The sequence below is a fragment of the Anguilla anguilla genome, chromosome 5 (assembly GCF_013347855.1).
Source record: "Anguilla anguilla isolate fAngAng1 chromosome 5, fAngAng1.pri, whole genome shotgun sequence".
Classification (NCBI taxonomy): Eukaryota; Metazoa; Chordata; class Actinopteri; order Anguilliformes; family Anguillidae; genus Anguilla; species Anguilla anguilla.
Window position 1 is genome coordinate 49122167 of NC_049205.1, and position 14605 is coordinate 49136771.

At 45.5% G+C, this 14605-nt stretch overlaps 1 protein-coding gene across 3 annotated transcripts; it reads left to right on the plus strand.

The window, feature by feature from the left end:
- Positions 1-3156: 3156 nt before the first annotated feature.
- Positions 3157-14213, plus strand: LOC118228342 (protein unc-45 homolog A-like). 3 transcript variants are annotated; one of them, XM_035419801.1, is made up of 20 exons: positions 3157-3282; positions 3817-4078; positions 5335-5527; positions 5604-5779; positions 5882-5971; positions 6075-6242; positions 6411-6579; positions 7352-7522; positions 7634-7805; positions 8631-8931; positions 9070-9164; positions 9519-9660; positions 9921-10061; positions 10166-10293; positions 10763-10829; positions 10948-11061; positions 11324-11439; positions 11563-11680; positions 12624-12779; positions 13470-14213. In XM_035419801.1, exons 1-20 carry the CDS (start codon positions 3236-3238, stop codon positions 13752-13754), a joined length of 3111 nt encoding a protein of 1036 aa, XP_035275692.1. In that variant the 5' UTR covers positions 3157-3235; the 3' UTR covers positions 13755-14213. The 3 variants fall into 3 exon arrangements, with proteins under 3 accessions (XP_035275692.1, XP_035275693.1, XP_035275694.1); XM_035419802.1 differs by having other exon boundaries at positions 3820-4078; XM_035419803.1 differs by lacking the exons at positions 3157-3282; positions 3817-4078 and adding an exon at positions 4616-4946.
- The last annotated feature ends 392 nt before the right edge of the window (positions 14214-14605 follow it).

A 14605-nucleotide genomic window follows, 5' to 3' on the forward strand; every position in this document is an offset into this window, starting at 1 on the left:
AGTTCGCAACTTCGGCTACCAAGCCATTTGACTAGCTAGCTAACCTTAACCGGCAAACATTCAATCTGTCAGACGTGTTTGACGGCTTGTCAGTCGTGTACATTCCGTAAATGTCTATCTGGGCCATGCTTCACGCATGTGACAAAGAATATAATCCCGATTTTGGGATAAACACTTTTTCAGTTTCACGAAGCGAATTAAGAGTCTCAAGGTTCATTTGCTGAATAACATACAACACACGATGAAATCACACACACAGAATTTAACGAAATTAACCATCTTGGCATTTAGAAAGGAACATGTTTTTAGCATTTAAGAGACCGACAAGCTAGGCATTTAAGACAGTGGTTCTCAGAATCGGTCCTGGGGGCTCCTTGCGTATATTGGCTTTTCTCCATTGGTTTTGATGATTTACAAGAAAAAAAGAATAGCCTAATAATAATTAGAAATTCAATGTAGGCTACATTATTTTTTGTCTTCATGCACCAGGTGGAAAACTTGCTGTACAAAGTGCGTTGTCATATTTAAACGCCTGCAGATAAGTTATTAAAATACTTGGTAGATTTGTTAATCACCGCTGACAGTGTTAATTTTTATTCGGTAGAAAGTGATTTGCGAACGATCGGTCAGCTAGCATCACCCAGCAAGCGAACACCACAAACGGCGATGGAGTAGCTAGTAGCAGTTACTGGCCCATTAACTGACTGTGGCGAAAACCTACGACGATAACTTGCTCGGTTAACAGCAGGTCTACCAGACAGTTATACGAAAATTAGCCTAGTCAAATCACCAGTAGCCTACACATCTCTGATTGATTGACCATCAGTGTAGTCAATGTTCTTCCCCTGTGGTTCATATTGCTAATGCGTGAGCTAACCACGGATAGCCTACCTAGCTCACTGGCAAGCTGATATGCTAGCTAAGCATATTCGTTTTGCTGAGAAACATAAATTGAAGATAACTGAACATAATTGTATTTTTAATGTCATACATATAACGTGATTACATGACACAGTATTTTTACAGTCTCTGGTTAATATCCAAGTATATTTTGTTGCCTCATACAATACGCTCTTGTCGATGACTGGTGTATTCTTTTCCAGTGTAATACATTTATCAATCAGAAAAGAATGCGCTAAAGCAGTTAAACATTTTGCTGAAAACGATGTCAGCTGCTTTGCTGGTGGGCAGCCTATTGCAGATAAATGATCAGTAGCCTATATATCATGCATTTACGTACATGTACTGTTAAATACAAAAGTATTTGGACAGTAACACAATTTTTGTTGCTACTCCAGCACATTGCACATTGGATTTGAAATTTGGGGAGGGGGGGGGGGGGGGGGGGTATTGGACAATTTCTGTGGGTCTTTGCATCATTAGTTCATGCACAGGAAAGCTAATAAAAGGTCTAGAGTTGATTCTTTGTGTACAATTTGCATTTGGAGTCTGTTGCTGTTGTGTCTCAACATAAGGACCTAGTAAGTGTAAATGCAGTAAAATCAGGCCAGCATGAGACTGAAAAATCTGAATAAATTGCTCAGAGACATAGACAAATCATTGGGTGCATGAAAATGCCTGACACATTGTTAGGAAGCAAGACCGCACTGATGAGCTCAGAAATGCCAAATGACCTGGTAGACCAAATAAGACCACTGTAGTGGATGACCAAAGAATATCTTCAATTGTGAAGAAAAACCCATTTTCAACCATCAAAAAGATCAAGAATACTCTCCAGGATGTAGGCATGTAGGCAGATGTTTCAAAAACTACCATGAAGATAAAACCAGCTATAGATTATACAGATGTTACATAAAAGGACCATAAGATTTCAATTTGAGGAGCAATGAGAAACAGGTGTCCACCCAAACCTGAGCCATGGGAGCCTGATACATGGGAAAAAGGATCTTAATGAAAAGTGATGGATATCCCATCCAGTATGGACATATCCTCTCCACGTTTTAGGCCCCCCTTCACCCTCACACAACAGCACTTCCCCTGCTTTTGGAGATAGTCCTTAGTGAATTACACCATCAACAGATGCATAGTGATTGAAGAGTAAATACATGGGAAATAAGAGCTCGATAAGCACTGCTGAGACAACCAAATACAAAGAGAAAAGGTTATTTTCTCAGTGAAATGACTACAAGTAATTTGAGGGAAGGAGAGAAAAAAAAGTCACGGATGGATCAGTTTCTGAGGAAAAGTGTAAACTAAAACATAATAATAAGGATTTTTCCACCTGCTGATTCAGAGAATTAGAAGCATACATTAGCAAGTAGAACCAGGACTCGTGACAAATTAGCTGATCTCTAGGCAGGTACTCCCAGTGGGAAGACTGGTACGTTTCCTCCCTTGCACTGTTGCCAGTTGTGCCTGGTAAAGCACAGGCGTAGTTGTGTATTCTCCACGCAACAAACAGCGAGGAACCATCATTACTTCAAGTAAGGCACTCTCTTTTCTTTGTTTATGTCAAGGTATTTCTGGTAGCCTATTTTCCAATTATGCTCTGAATTTCAGACAATATAATGGTTGTCATACAACTGAATCAAAATTTAAAATTAAATGTCATCACATCTGAAAAAAAGATGTAACTCAAAAATGTGTTTAATTCACTGCATTGTAAAATTAGAATGTAATGTTCTTTCAATGATCTATAAACAAAATAAGTTTGTCCGTCTGACTGTCTGTTGTCATTTAAGATGCCAGGGAACTCTTTTCAGAGCAAGATGTTATGATAAACTGTGTGTCCTCGGCGAATTTCATATGTAGTGTAACTTATTTCAGCTAGCCAAAGAAAGAAATTGTCTGAAATGTGATGCGCATTCTGGAAAACAACAGTTTCTGTATGCATAATGAAAATACTTGGCATATTACATAGTGCTGAAAAAATAACAGAATGTATAATATAATGTTGCCACTATCGATTAGTATGTTCATTATTGTTATTATTCTCTAGTTATATATTAGTTGTATGAAAATGATTATATTGTGAAATACCATACATCTTCTTCCTCAGAAAGACACTGCACTTCCCTGGATTCTTCACTTTCTTCTTTCTTCAGGGTGTCTCTATAGCGCTGTTATGCTCTGTGAAGGATATTGGGATCCCCAAGGGGTTCATCACACAGGGTTCTACTGCCCTCGTCTCTCAGACACCCCAGAGCAATCCTACTGCTGCTGGCAAGGAGAGAGCCTCAAACAGTGCTGCAACCAATCACAGTTCCAACATATCATGAACATTAGCCTAACAGAAGTCAGTCCCACAGAGCTGGTTCACAGGTCAGTTATAGTGGCACAGCAACCAGACATTTTAAACCTATGAATATAGTCAGAACTTTACTTGAGTTATGTTGATTGGTGTTAAGGGATGTTGTTCACGCTGTTAAGAGGGATATTTGAGCTGATGTATAGCCTCAATAATTAATTGAGCTACCAAGCCCATTTCACAAACAGATGTCACAGTTTGTAATAAACTCATGTGATGGCTTCGAGAGCTTGGGTTAAAAGTACTCTAAGTAAGTGCTCTGGATTCAGTTATTCTTACATTTTAACATAATTACACTACCTAGTAATTTGCATTCTATATTTTTAGTTTTACATTCCTACAAACAATACAGTGCAAATGCGAACAAATTAAATACCATAGTTCTAATCCTACCATTATACAAAATGCATATCTTTTTATGATAAAATTTGATAATCACAGTTATCACTTAACTCCTTCTAGTTCTTGATCACACAAAAATCTTAATGCAGTGGCCAGGAGACGGGGAGAACAGTTCCAGTGTGTGATCACTGTGCTCTGTTGCCCAGCAGCAGACCACTCTCCCTCGTGGTTGTCCTCCTCTATGGGGCTCTGGTGCTGGTCCTGATGGTGACTGATTTCCTGTGGTTTTGCCGCTTGCGAGGACTCACGGTGACAGCAGCTTTGAGGAAGTACATCACCTGCCCTCGATGGGTGAAAAGTATCCTATTCCCCCGTGACAAGAAGCGGCAGCGATACCATGGCAACAGGGAGTTAGCTCTACTACATCGCAAGATCCCTGAAGGCCCTTCTAAAATGAGCAACAAGAGGGTATGAGGATAATGTAGGCTAATGCATATAGGCCATTCATGCTTCCCCATAACACCAATTTAATATATTTTAATATATAATTAATACTAATAAATACTAAGTTGTTAATTTCAGAGTTAATAATAATGTAGTTGTGTCTTCGATGGAAAGGGTTTATTTATAGGCAAATCATCCTTCAATATGCAGCAATAATCCACGCGTATTGGCAGTAACTACCTAGGAAGTGTTAGGCTAACTCTTTCGCCCACGATCTCTTGCCTATTGCAAATACATACTGGTTGCTGTTACGAATCCATGGCCATTTTTCCATTAAAACAAGAGATATCTTTATAGTTTTAGCTCGCTTTATTAAAAATAATTTGCATAAAAAAATATCGCGGACAAATGTTAGAATCTGATACCCTGTCTCGTGAGGTGAAAGGATTGTATTATCAATAAAATTGAAAGGCATTTCTGAAAGCAATAATGATTGTCAACAAACTCAGAAAAAGAAATAAAAACAACAGCATTCCTATTCTATGTAATAAAATAAGTTAGCATAACTCCTGTTACCTTTTATGGTTATGGAACGCCGGGAAAAGGTGGCGCTGCGCAAGTACGTCATCATATGGCACCCATCTTCAGGAAGAAGGGGAGACTTTCAATATAGACGCTGGGATGATTTCTGGTATAATTGCTCATCGTAAAATAAGACTGTATAGTTAAAACATAAATAAAGTTCAAATAAAGATAGTTAAACAAGGAAACAAGGTTATTGGCGATAATACTGCTGAAGCTGAAAGGAGCCTCAGCGTTCGCGTCACATACAGTGAGACCTTAGCAAAGCGTCCTGGTGCACGTAAGAATGAATGTAAACCGCGAGGAAAAGGTGAGTTGACTTGAAGTAGCTATCACACTGTAACTAACTAGGTAGCGTTTGTTTGATAGCCACAATCTTGGTTCGCTCAATTATTTACTGCAGCGAAGCATATCTGCGTCGTCAGCCGGCTGACAACGTTATCTGATACATTGCCTTGCTGCAAGCGGGGTAACATGGCATTTGTTAAACCTTGTTGCTATGTGTAGCTACTTGCAAGATTGTTGTGTTATTGTTCAACAGCCTGGAAGTCTGGAAATTGAAGACTTAGGTCTCCGTTATTTTCCATATCTTTTGCATGTATGTGGAAGAAAGCTACCGTCTATGTTGGTTTTAACGAGTGTGTGTTCTTGTTGGAAAGAAGACCGATCCTGATAGTGCTGTGCCCCTTCTAATATAGGACCCTGCTTCCTTGAGGGAGGAGGGGAACAGCCACTTCAAGAATGGTAATATCGAGGGAGCCCTGTGCTGCTACACTAAGGCACTAAATCTAAGTGGTAACCAGTCAGAGAGTGCCATCTTGTACCGCAACAGAGCTGCATGTTACCTCAAACTGGAGGACTACACCAAAGCAGAGGCGGATGCTTCCAAAGGTATGATTGAAAGCCCTTAAATTTACATAAGCACATATTTGCTGAGCCCTAATTCCATGTCGACCTCTCTGTCCAGCACTAGATACAGATCCAGGCGATGTGAAAGCTCGGTTCCGGCGCACTCAGGCCATGCAGAAACTGGGCCGACTGGACCAGGCGTTTTTAGACGCCCAGAAGTGTGCGCAACTGGATCCCAAGAACAAGGCCTTCCAGGACATGCTTCGACAACTTGGTGCCCAGATCCAGCAAAAGGTAGCTTTTAAATCCACAATGTTTACTTGCATTCAATTGCAGTTACATTTTTCACATTGACGGCACTCGGCTCATTATATATTGTGTTGATCTTTACCGCAGGCCATGCAGCTTTCTTCTACAGATGCTCGCGTGCAACAAATGTTCAAACTCCTCCTGGACACGTCTGCGCAGCCCCCTGACAGGCAGAAGGTAACCGAGGAGGCCGCGCGTCGGTTGTCTCTCCAGTTTCTCGATGGCCCGCTGTTGTGCGCTCGAGCAGAGTGAGAGCTTCAGTTTCCCTCTCCTCACGCAGGCAGCTCAGAATCTGGTGGTGCTCTCCCGGGAGGAGGCCGGGGCAGAGCAGATCTTCCGAAACGACGGAGTGAAGCTCCTCCAGACGCTGCTGCAGTCACAGCAGGAGGACGTCGTGCTTTCCGCTCTGAGGACTCTGGTTGGCCTCTGCACCGGGCACCAGTCCAGAGTGAGTACTGGTCAGTTGTTCTCGTACAGGCGGTCTGTGTGCTGTTAAAATGACCGGACGTGGCGCTGCTCACCCACAAATACTAGCTTGAATGTGAATGCAAATCGAGAGGTGCAGGAGTGTATGGAAGGATAGCTCATTGGTTGCCGTTTCCCCTCTCCCTGGCAGACCATGGTGATTGTGAATGAGCTGGGCATGGAGGGGCTGTGTGCGGTGATGGGCTCCGGGGGCGAGGCTGTCTCGCTCGCTGCTCACCACCTCCTGCAGGTGATGTTTGAGGCTTTGACTGAGGGCATGAGGCGAGAAGTGCGAGGCAAAGACGAGGCCATTCTTCCAGGTATGCCAGCAACACCACATATAGACCCTTCTTTTGGAAAAATACATCTCTTTGTGACGTGTTACAGTAATAACAAGATTAGATTTCCTTTTTGTGCCATTTTATCTGCACTGCAATAGCTCCCTGTTTCTTTTAGAATTGATTTAAAGGTCCTTTTAGTGGTGCAGCGGTGGCCAACCCTGGTCCTGGGGAGCTGCAGGGTCTCATGTTTTATGTTTTCACCTGAAATACAACAGCCACTTTAGACCCAGGAGAGCAGGGGTTAGAGGGGAGTTAACTGTAATGAGCTGATTTAACTTATCAATTAAGTGACAAATAAAAATAAAAAGCAGCAGACGCTGTGGTTCTCCAGGACCTGGGCTGGACACCTCTGTACTGGTGTATAAAGCTCTGAATGGTATGGCACCTTCCTGTATTTCTAACTGCCTATCATTTTAGGTTCTGTCACTTGCTCTTAGATCCTCCTCTGCAGGCATTTTAAATGCACAAAAGGTTTTACATAAGGGGAGTGGAGAAAGCAGTTTTTCATTTTATGCACCGGTATTATGGAACACATACCTAAATCCCTCTGCAAAGTAGAATCGGTGGCCTTTTTTATGATGAAACTGAACCTAACTTACCGTTTAACCTGGCCTACAACTAATAACCAACTAAGTAATATCACTTATTTTTTTTCATTTTTATTTATTTTATTCTATTTTGTTCTCATTTCTTTGTCTCTGCCCTGTTGTCATTTCTTATATCCTGTTTTGATGGTTACTTTGCACTGCAGAGCCGTCTCGTGAACTTCGCTCGATGCTGCGCCACCTTGTGGAGATGATGACAATGTGCAAGGTGTCTGGGCCCGGTCGGGACAGTTCCATTAACCTGCTGGTCAAACAGGTCCCCCGCAAGTCTAAGAAGCACCCTGACAACTCCCTCACTCTGTGGGTTATAGACCAAGGTGAGCGTTATTATTATTATTATTATTATTATTATTATTATTATACATCATGACACTATAAAGTACTCTTACTGCTTGTTCTCTTTTGGACTGTTTCCTGATTTTCCCCAGGACTCAAAAAGATACTCGAGGTTGGAGGTACTGTCCCTGAGCTCTCCAATGGACCGCCCCTCACCGATAACACCCATATGAGCTGCTCGGTCCTGCTGAGCAAACTCTATGATGATCTGAAGAGTGACGGAGAGAGAGAGAACTTCAACCGTCTCTGTGAGGAATATGTCCAGTGAGTTTGGGAAGGAGAGGGGTTTGTCCAGCAAAATCATGCAGTAGGATAGGCTAGTTATAATTTTAATCGGTAATGGGCTGTGGGAGCCTTTGTGAGTTTTTCCTCCCACTCCAATGACATTAAATTGGGAATGGTAGTTATAGTAGTTTAGTGTAGTAGAGTGCTTTTTGGACTAACGCTTGGAAAACAAATGGAGAAAATTGGTATTACATTAAGCTAAAATAATTGCTTTTGCACTTGTCACTGTTCATGGCTGCACTGTTCATGGCTCCCTTTTCTGTGGGATAATTTTTGCAATATTTGTAGATGGTTATGTTGAAATGAAAATTGGTGAAGTTGAATGATTGTTAATATTTGAATAGAATGTCCCTAAGCTCATTTTTATTTAGTTTGGACACATAAATCTCTATTTTGGGGAACTTGAAAGAGCACACTACTTTCAGTCTGTCTTCACAACGGTATGCTTAGCAATATATTTTTGTAATTCATACCTTCTTTTTCTTTAAAATTAAATAATACATACCTACTACATTGCACTTCACTCCATTACCTTCTGGCTTTTTCCTAAACTTATTAAAGATTTTCTTAAACCCCTTTTTCACCTAAGCCTTCAAACGCCCCATAAAAGGTCCCATGGCCATAAAATGGGTAACATTCAACGTCTTTATCCAACACCTAATATTCCTGTGCAGGGTGCTTGATAAGTGTGAAATGTTAATGGTTTTATTGAGGTGGGGTCATTTTATGGGGCCTTGGAAAGTTCTGGAAACCTCTGTACTGATGTGCTGTTGTGACAGTGTTTTTCTTTTTTTTTCTGTGCAGGCGTCACTTTGACTCTTCAGGGATGGAGAGCAAACTGCGTGCTATTCAGACCGTGTCAGTGCTGCTGCAGGGGCCCAGTGACGTTGGCAACCGGACCCTGGAGATGTCAGGCGTCATGGACACCATCATCTCCTTGTGCGCGTCACAGGACCTGACCCACCAGCAGGTGGCGGTAGAAGCTCTTATACACGCAGCAGGCAAGGCTAAGAGGGCCTCATTCATCACCACCAATGGAGTGTCGCTGCTTAAAGACCTCTACAAGAAGAGTGAGAATGACAGGATCAGAGTGCGTGCCTTAGTGGTGAGTGTGGCACTTGAACGGACCCAACAGCCTAAGGTGCTGGGCTAGGGCTATTCGGGACATCTTGTGTACTGTAAGAAGTGGCAAGTCAACACATTTCAACAACATTTCGTGTGCGCATGTGCGTGTGTTTTGCAGGGTTTGTGTAAGCTGGGCTCGGCCGGAGGGACTGACTTTAGCATGAAGCAGTTCGCGGAAGGATCAACTCTAAAACTGGCCAAGCAGTGCAGGAAGTATGTGTGTGTTTTGCCTCATCTCTCAAATGCAGCCATAAATGTATTTATAGAAATGGGCTAACAGAGATTCCCGGATCTCATTACCGGCAGAATCTGGGGAAATCAGTGATGCAATACCTGCTTCCTAATGTCCCGTTAGTGCGTTTCTGACACACAGTTTGATGTTGGCAAGGATCGCAGCAAAAGGTTCACATAAAGTGATATTATTAAACGGAGACTCCCTAAAGTAAGCAATATTAAGCGAACCATTGGAGCCCTTCATGTGTAGATGCATCAAAAGGAAAATGTTTATTGCCACAAGGGGGAGCCGTTTGACTTGGCAGCGCTCTGACGCGTCTGTTCCCGGCGCAGGTGGCTGTGTAACGAGTCTCTGCCCCAGAACTCCCGCCGCTGGGCCGTCGAGGGCCTGGCCTATCTCACCTTCGACGCCGACGTGAAGGAGGAGCTGGCCGAAGACGGCCACGCCCTGTCAGCCATGTTCCAGTTAGCAAAGGTCCTCAAGAGCACACATTACATTTACATTACCTTTGTTTAGCAGACGTTTTTATTCAAAGCGACGTACAATAAGTGCATACCAAAGGTCATTGGAACAAATACAAAACACAGGTCCGATAAGGTATAATACTCATTTTGTACAGTTATTCATGGCCATGAATGCATTAAGTCCGTTCAAAGCACTGCTGGTCATCTGATATGAATGGTGCCGATAATAACCCTGCCTTTTCTTCCTCCCGCCATTGCCTGCCCGTGCAGTCCGAGGATAAGACGGTGCTGTTTGCTGTGGGCTCCACGCTGGTCAACTGCACCAACAGCTACGACGTGGACAAGCCTGACCCCCAGATGGTGGAGCTGGCCAAGTACGCCAAGCAGCACGTGCCTGAGGAGCACCCCAAGGTAGCCGCTGCGGATGACCAGCGTGCCCACAGAACACGAGTCTTCACCGTGGTGCTGTCACTGACGTGTGTGTGCGTGTGTCTGTGTGTGTGTGTGCTCCTCAGGACGCTCCGCCCTTCATACAGCAGCGGCTGGCCAAGCTGCTGGAGGCCGGGGTGGTGTCGGCGCTGGTGTGCATGGTGAAGCAGGAGAGCCCGGCGCTCACAGACGCGTGCCGAGAGTGCGTCTCCAGGTGGGTCCTGCTCGAGCAGCGCTCACCGATCCCTCGCACGTCAGTCTCTGTCCATCCCGGCTCTTTAGTCCTTCACTTACTTAGTCTTCCAGGGTATAATGCCCCATCTCATACCCCCCCCCCTGATTTTGATTGGGAGAGTGCAGCCTAGTGTGCATTTCCTCTGAGGAGTTTGTGTGTGTGTGTGTGCGTGTGTGTGTGTGTGTGTGTGTGTGTGTGTGTGTGTGTGTGTGTGTATGTATGCATTTCCTCTGAAGTGTGTGTGTGTGCGTGTGCATTTCCTTCTCTCTTAGTGATGTGGCCCACTGTGTATATCAGGTTTTAATTCTGGACCATGGGGTGCATTACTGTTCCAAGAGCTGGCACTTCTCCTTGGAAAGAAAGTCTTTTGTTCCTTTTGTTCCTCTCAACAGCGTGTCACCGTTTCAACCTTTCTGCTTTTCTGACACGCCTCTCTCTCTTTTGACAGGGTGTTCTTGGCGCTGGTGGACAGACAGGAGGACAGGGGCACAGTGGTGGCACAGGGTGGTGGGAAAGTAAGAGAAGCACTGTCCCTGATCACATGACCATGGAGTGGCGTATGAAAAGCGAGCGCTTGTTCTTTGGCTTCACGCAGCGGGTGCTGTGCTTAACTGGGCGTGTCCTTCTCCCCAGGCCCTCATCCCGCTCGCGTCCGAGGGGACGGACATGGGCAAGACCAAAGCGGCGCAGGCCCTGGCCAAAATCACCATCACGTCAAACCCAGAGATCGCCTTCCCCGGAGAGAGGGTGAGGCCACGCCCAACGAGCCTGCCCTCAGCCAACCGGGGCCGTGAATTACAGCAACCTCCCGACACTGCTTTAGAGACCTCGTTACATAAACGTGTGCCGATGTGTGACCCGTGCATTTTCAGTTCTAGTTTGCAGTGTTGTGTCCTAGCGGCACCGTGCTGTGAGTACACACGCGTGCCTGAGACGTAGCGGCGGGTTGTGTTGACGCGTAACGCAGAGCAGTGTGTGACTAGCTGCTCTCCGGCTGTTTGGGCTGCAGGTTTACGAGGTGGTGCGGCCCCTGGTCAGCCTGCTGACCCTCGACTGCACCCTGCTGCAGAACTTTGAGGCCCTCATGGCTCTCACCAACCTGGCGGGCATCAGCGAGAGGCTCAGGTCTGTCCGTCGTGGTCGTGGCACAATCTCTTACCCTTTTGTGATGTCATGAAGGTCGACAGAGAACATCACGTTGGATTAATTAAGCCATTAAGGAGTGTGGACCGACTCTGTGTTCCACAGGCAGAAGATCATAAAGGAGAAGGCGGTGCCTAAAGTGGAGGGCTACATGTTCGAGGAGCACGATCTGGTGCGCGCTGCAGCCACAGAGTGCATGTGCAACCTGGTCTTAAGCACTGAGGTGAGTCTGATGCCCCGCGTGAAAACTCCTTCCATTTTAGCTTCTTTTCAAAATGGGCGCAGTTTAGGAAATAATGAAATGTGCACTCGTGGAAAGTGCTTTATGACAAAAGCGCAGCAATATTACTCAGCAAGGACCAGTGAAAACAAGAGCCTTTAATTACATGCTGACAACAGGCTACAACAGAGGTTCTCAAACTCGGTCCTGGGGCCCCCTGTGTATGCTGGTTTTTGTTCCAACCACAATTGCAATTCTAATTGTGCAATTTTAAGAAGCTGTTAATTTTTCTTAATTAGGTGCTTTTCATGTTTTGAGGGATTATTTATGTCAAAAATAACTACGCATGCCATGAAGAATAAAAATCCCAGATTCGCATTGTGCTCTTATTGGAAACAATTATGTAAAAAGAATAAAAATTAACTGACCTAATTAAAGACTGGGGTGAATCAGAGGGTACCTAATTGCCGAATGTGTGGATGCCTGTCTAACAATATGGTAGATAATGAATTCAAAGAAGGCAACTGGTAATGAGCCAAGCCTGCATTGTATTAACAGGTTAAAGGAAAACATTATGAAAGAACTTAAGCGCAAGTGTTCAGCAACCAGAGCAAGAGATTGGCTGTAAGGAAAACCAGTATATACAGGGGAGCCCCCTGGACTGAGTTTGAGAACCACTGGGCTACAAGAATCTCTCATTGGCTGCTGATTGTGGCACAAAGGGTCTACTATACGAGAGTCTGATTGATTGCTCATTGATCTTGGCAATGCATGTCTCTGATTGGCTGCTGTCTGGTCCAGAAAGGGCCCTAAATGCAAGACCCTGACATGCAGGGGATCGGTCCTGCTAGTGACCTTTAGCACGAGCGTATTGGCTGCCAGTGGGTTCGTGGTGGGGCCATTGAAGAGGAGAGTCTCTGATTGGCCAGTGTCCGGTACCCCTCAGGTTCAGAAGCTTTTCGTGGCCACGGGGAACGACCGCCTGAAGCTGCTGGTGCTGTACAGCGGCGAGGATGACGAGCGGCTGAGGAAGGCCGCGGCGGGGACCCTGGCCATGCTGACGTCCGAGCAGCCAGAGCTGTGCGCTCGCGTCCCCGGGACCGTGAGTGCAGCTTGAGCGGGCCTCCCCCCCGCACTGCGAGCACACGCCATTTCACCTCCCCCACCACCACACCGTCACGCTAGCCCTTGCACTGTACCGCTAAACAAACCTTTATTTCATTTGACTGCGGCCAGTTTGTAACATTAATTCCAAAATGTGAAATCCGATGCATCACACTAGAGTTGGTTTAAGGATTATTTTCTTCTGGGGTCCCTGCGTTTCTGACTAAATACACCAGGAGAGTCCGTTGTGAAGAAATAGTACCATATGGAGCTAAAACTATTCGGCACAGCACAGCCAGTTACAATAGCAAATTGTTGTGGAAATTGAAGTTGAAATCACAGGTGCAATTGCCTGACGGCATATTGGATATTGAGGAACTGGTTAGCTGGAGATGACCTTGCGTGCTCTCTCACTGCTTTCTCCTTGTTCTCTCCCTGCTCTGTCCCTGCTCTGTCCCTGCTCTGTCCCTGCTCTCTCCCTGCTCCCTCCCTGCTCTGTCCCTGCGCTCTCCCTGCTCTGTCCCTGCTCTGTCCCTGCTCTGACCCTGCTCTCTCCCTGCTCTCTCCCTGCTCCCTCCCTGCTCTGTCCCTGCGCTCTCCCTGCTGTGTCCCTGCTCTCTCTCTCCTCTCTCCCTGCTCTGTCTCTGCTCTATCCCTGCTCTATGCCCGCTCTATCCTGGCCCCACAGACGAGCCACTGGCTGGAGATCCTGCAGGCCCTGCTCCTGAGCGACAGCCGGGAGCTGCAGCACCGCGGGGCCGCCATCGCCCTCAACCTGATGAGGGCCGAGCGGGACCTGGCCACGCAGCTCATGGAGAGCGAGGCGCTGGAGATCCTCTCCGTGCTGGCCAAGGGGGGCGCTCCCGAGCAGGGCCCTGTCGCCAAGCTGGCCGAGCAGTGCCTGGACACGGCCCTGCAGTACGGCATCATCAAAAGCAACCGCGGCGACGGGGGGGAGGGGACAGAGCCCTGAGCCCCGCTTGCTTATTGGCCGAGAGGATCACAAATGGACGCACATTCCAAAAATACTGAAGTCTTAGGAAACAGCCACTGGGAGATTTTTCTCCCTCGACTTCTATGAAGTATGGCAGCACAGCACCACAGCTGTTAGTCTCCCCAGAGGCCTAATGCACAGATGTACACGCTTGTCCATCAGCTCGACTGAGACCAAATATTTTGCTCCGTTATCCCCTCCATCCTCACCTCATCATTGATGTCTTCTGTTTGTGTTTTGTTTACTTTGGCATTCCACGTTTTTATTCTGTTATGAGGGAAAATAGGCTTGTGAAACACTGCGGTAGTATACAGGCTTTTGAGGGTCCACTCGGTGTCCATGCTTTCGCTGTGCCTTCCACACCTGTAGCCGTTTGGTGTCACTACATTTGCAGGTTTTTAAAATAAAAATATTAAATTGCACTTTGTACAAAAACAAGTAATGCAACATGGATGTTTTTTTTGCCCTGAGTGTGAGTTAAATTTGGAATATGCGAATGGCTTAGTGTCTGCACAATTGGCCTTCCTTCAAGATTTTAAGAATGCTTATAAAGAGATGAATTTAGAGATTATTACTCAAATTTCTTTTCCTGGGGTTTCCAATAGCAAGTCTTTAGCAACCAATAGCAACCCCACAACTTTCTGCCCAAGTCATTTTTTTCTTTTCTTTTTCTAACGCAAGAAACCTCAAAACACAAGGCCACAGTATTCACAAAGCACTGTTCCAGTGGACAAAACAATTATTCCTCTAGAGGGAGCTAACGATTCCATTTTGAAAAGCGTAATTACTCTTGCAACCGGGCCATTCTTTCAAGCGAATATTGGAAAGGG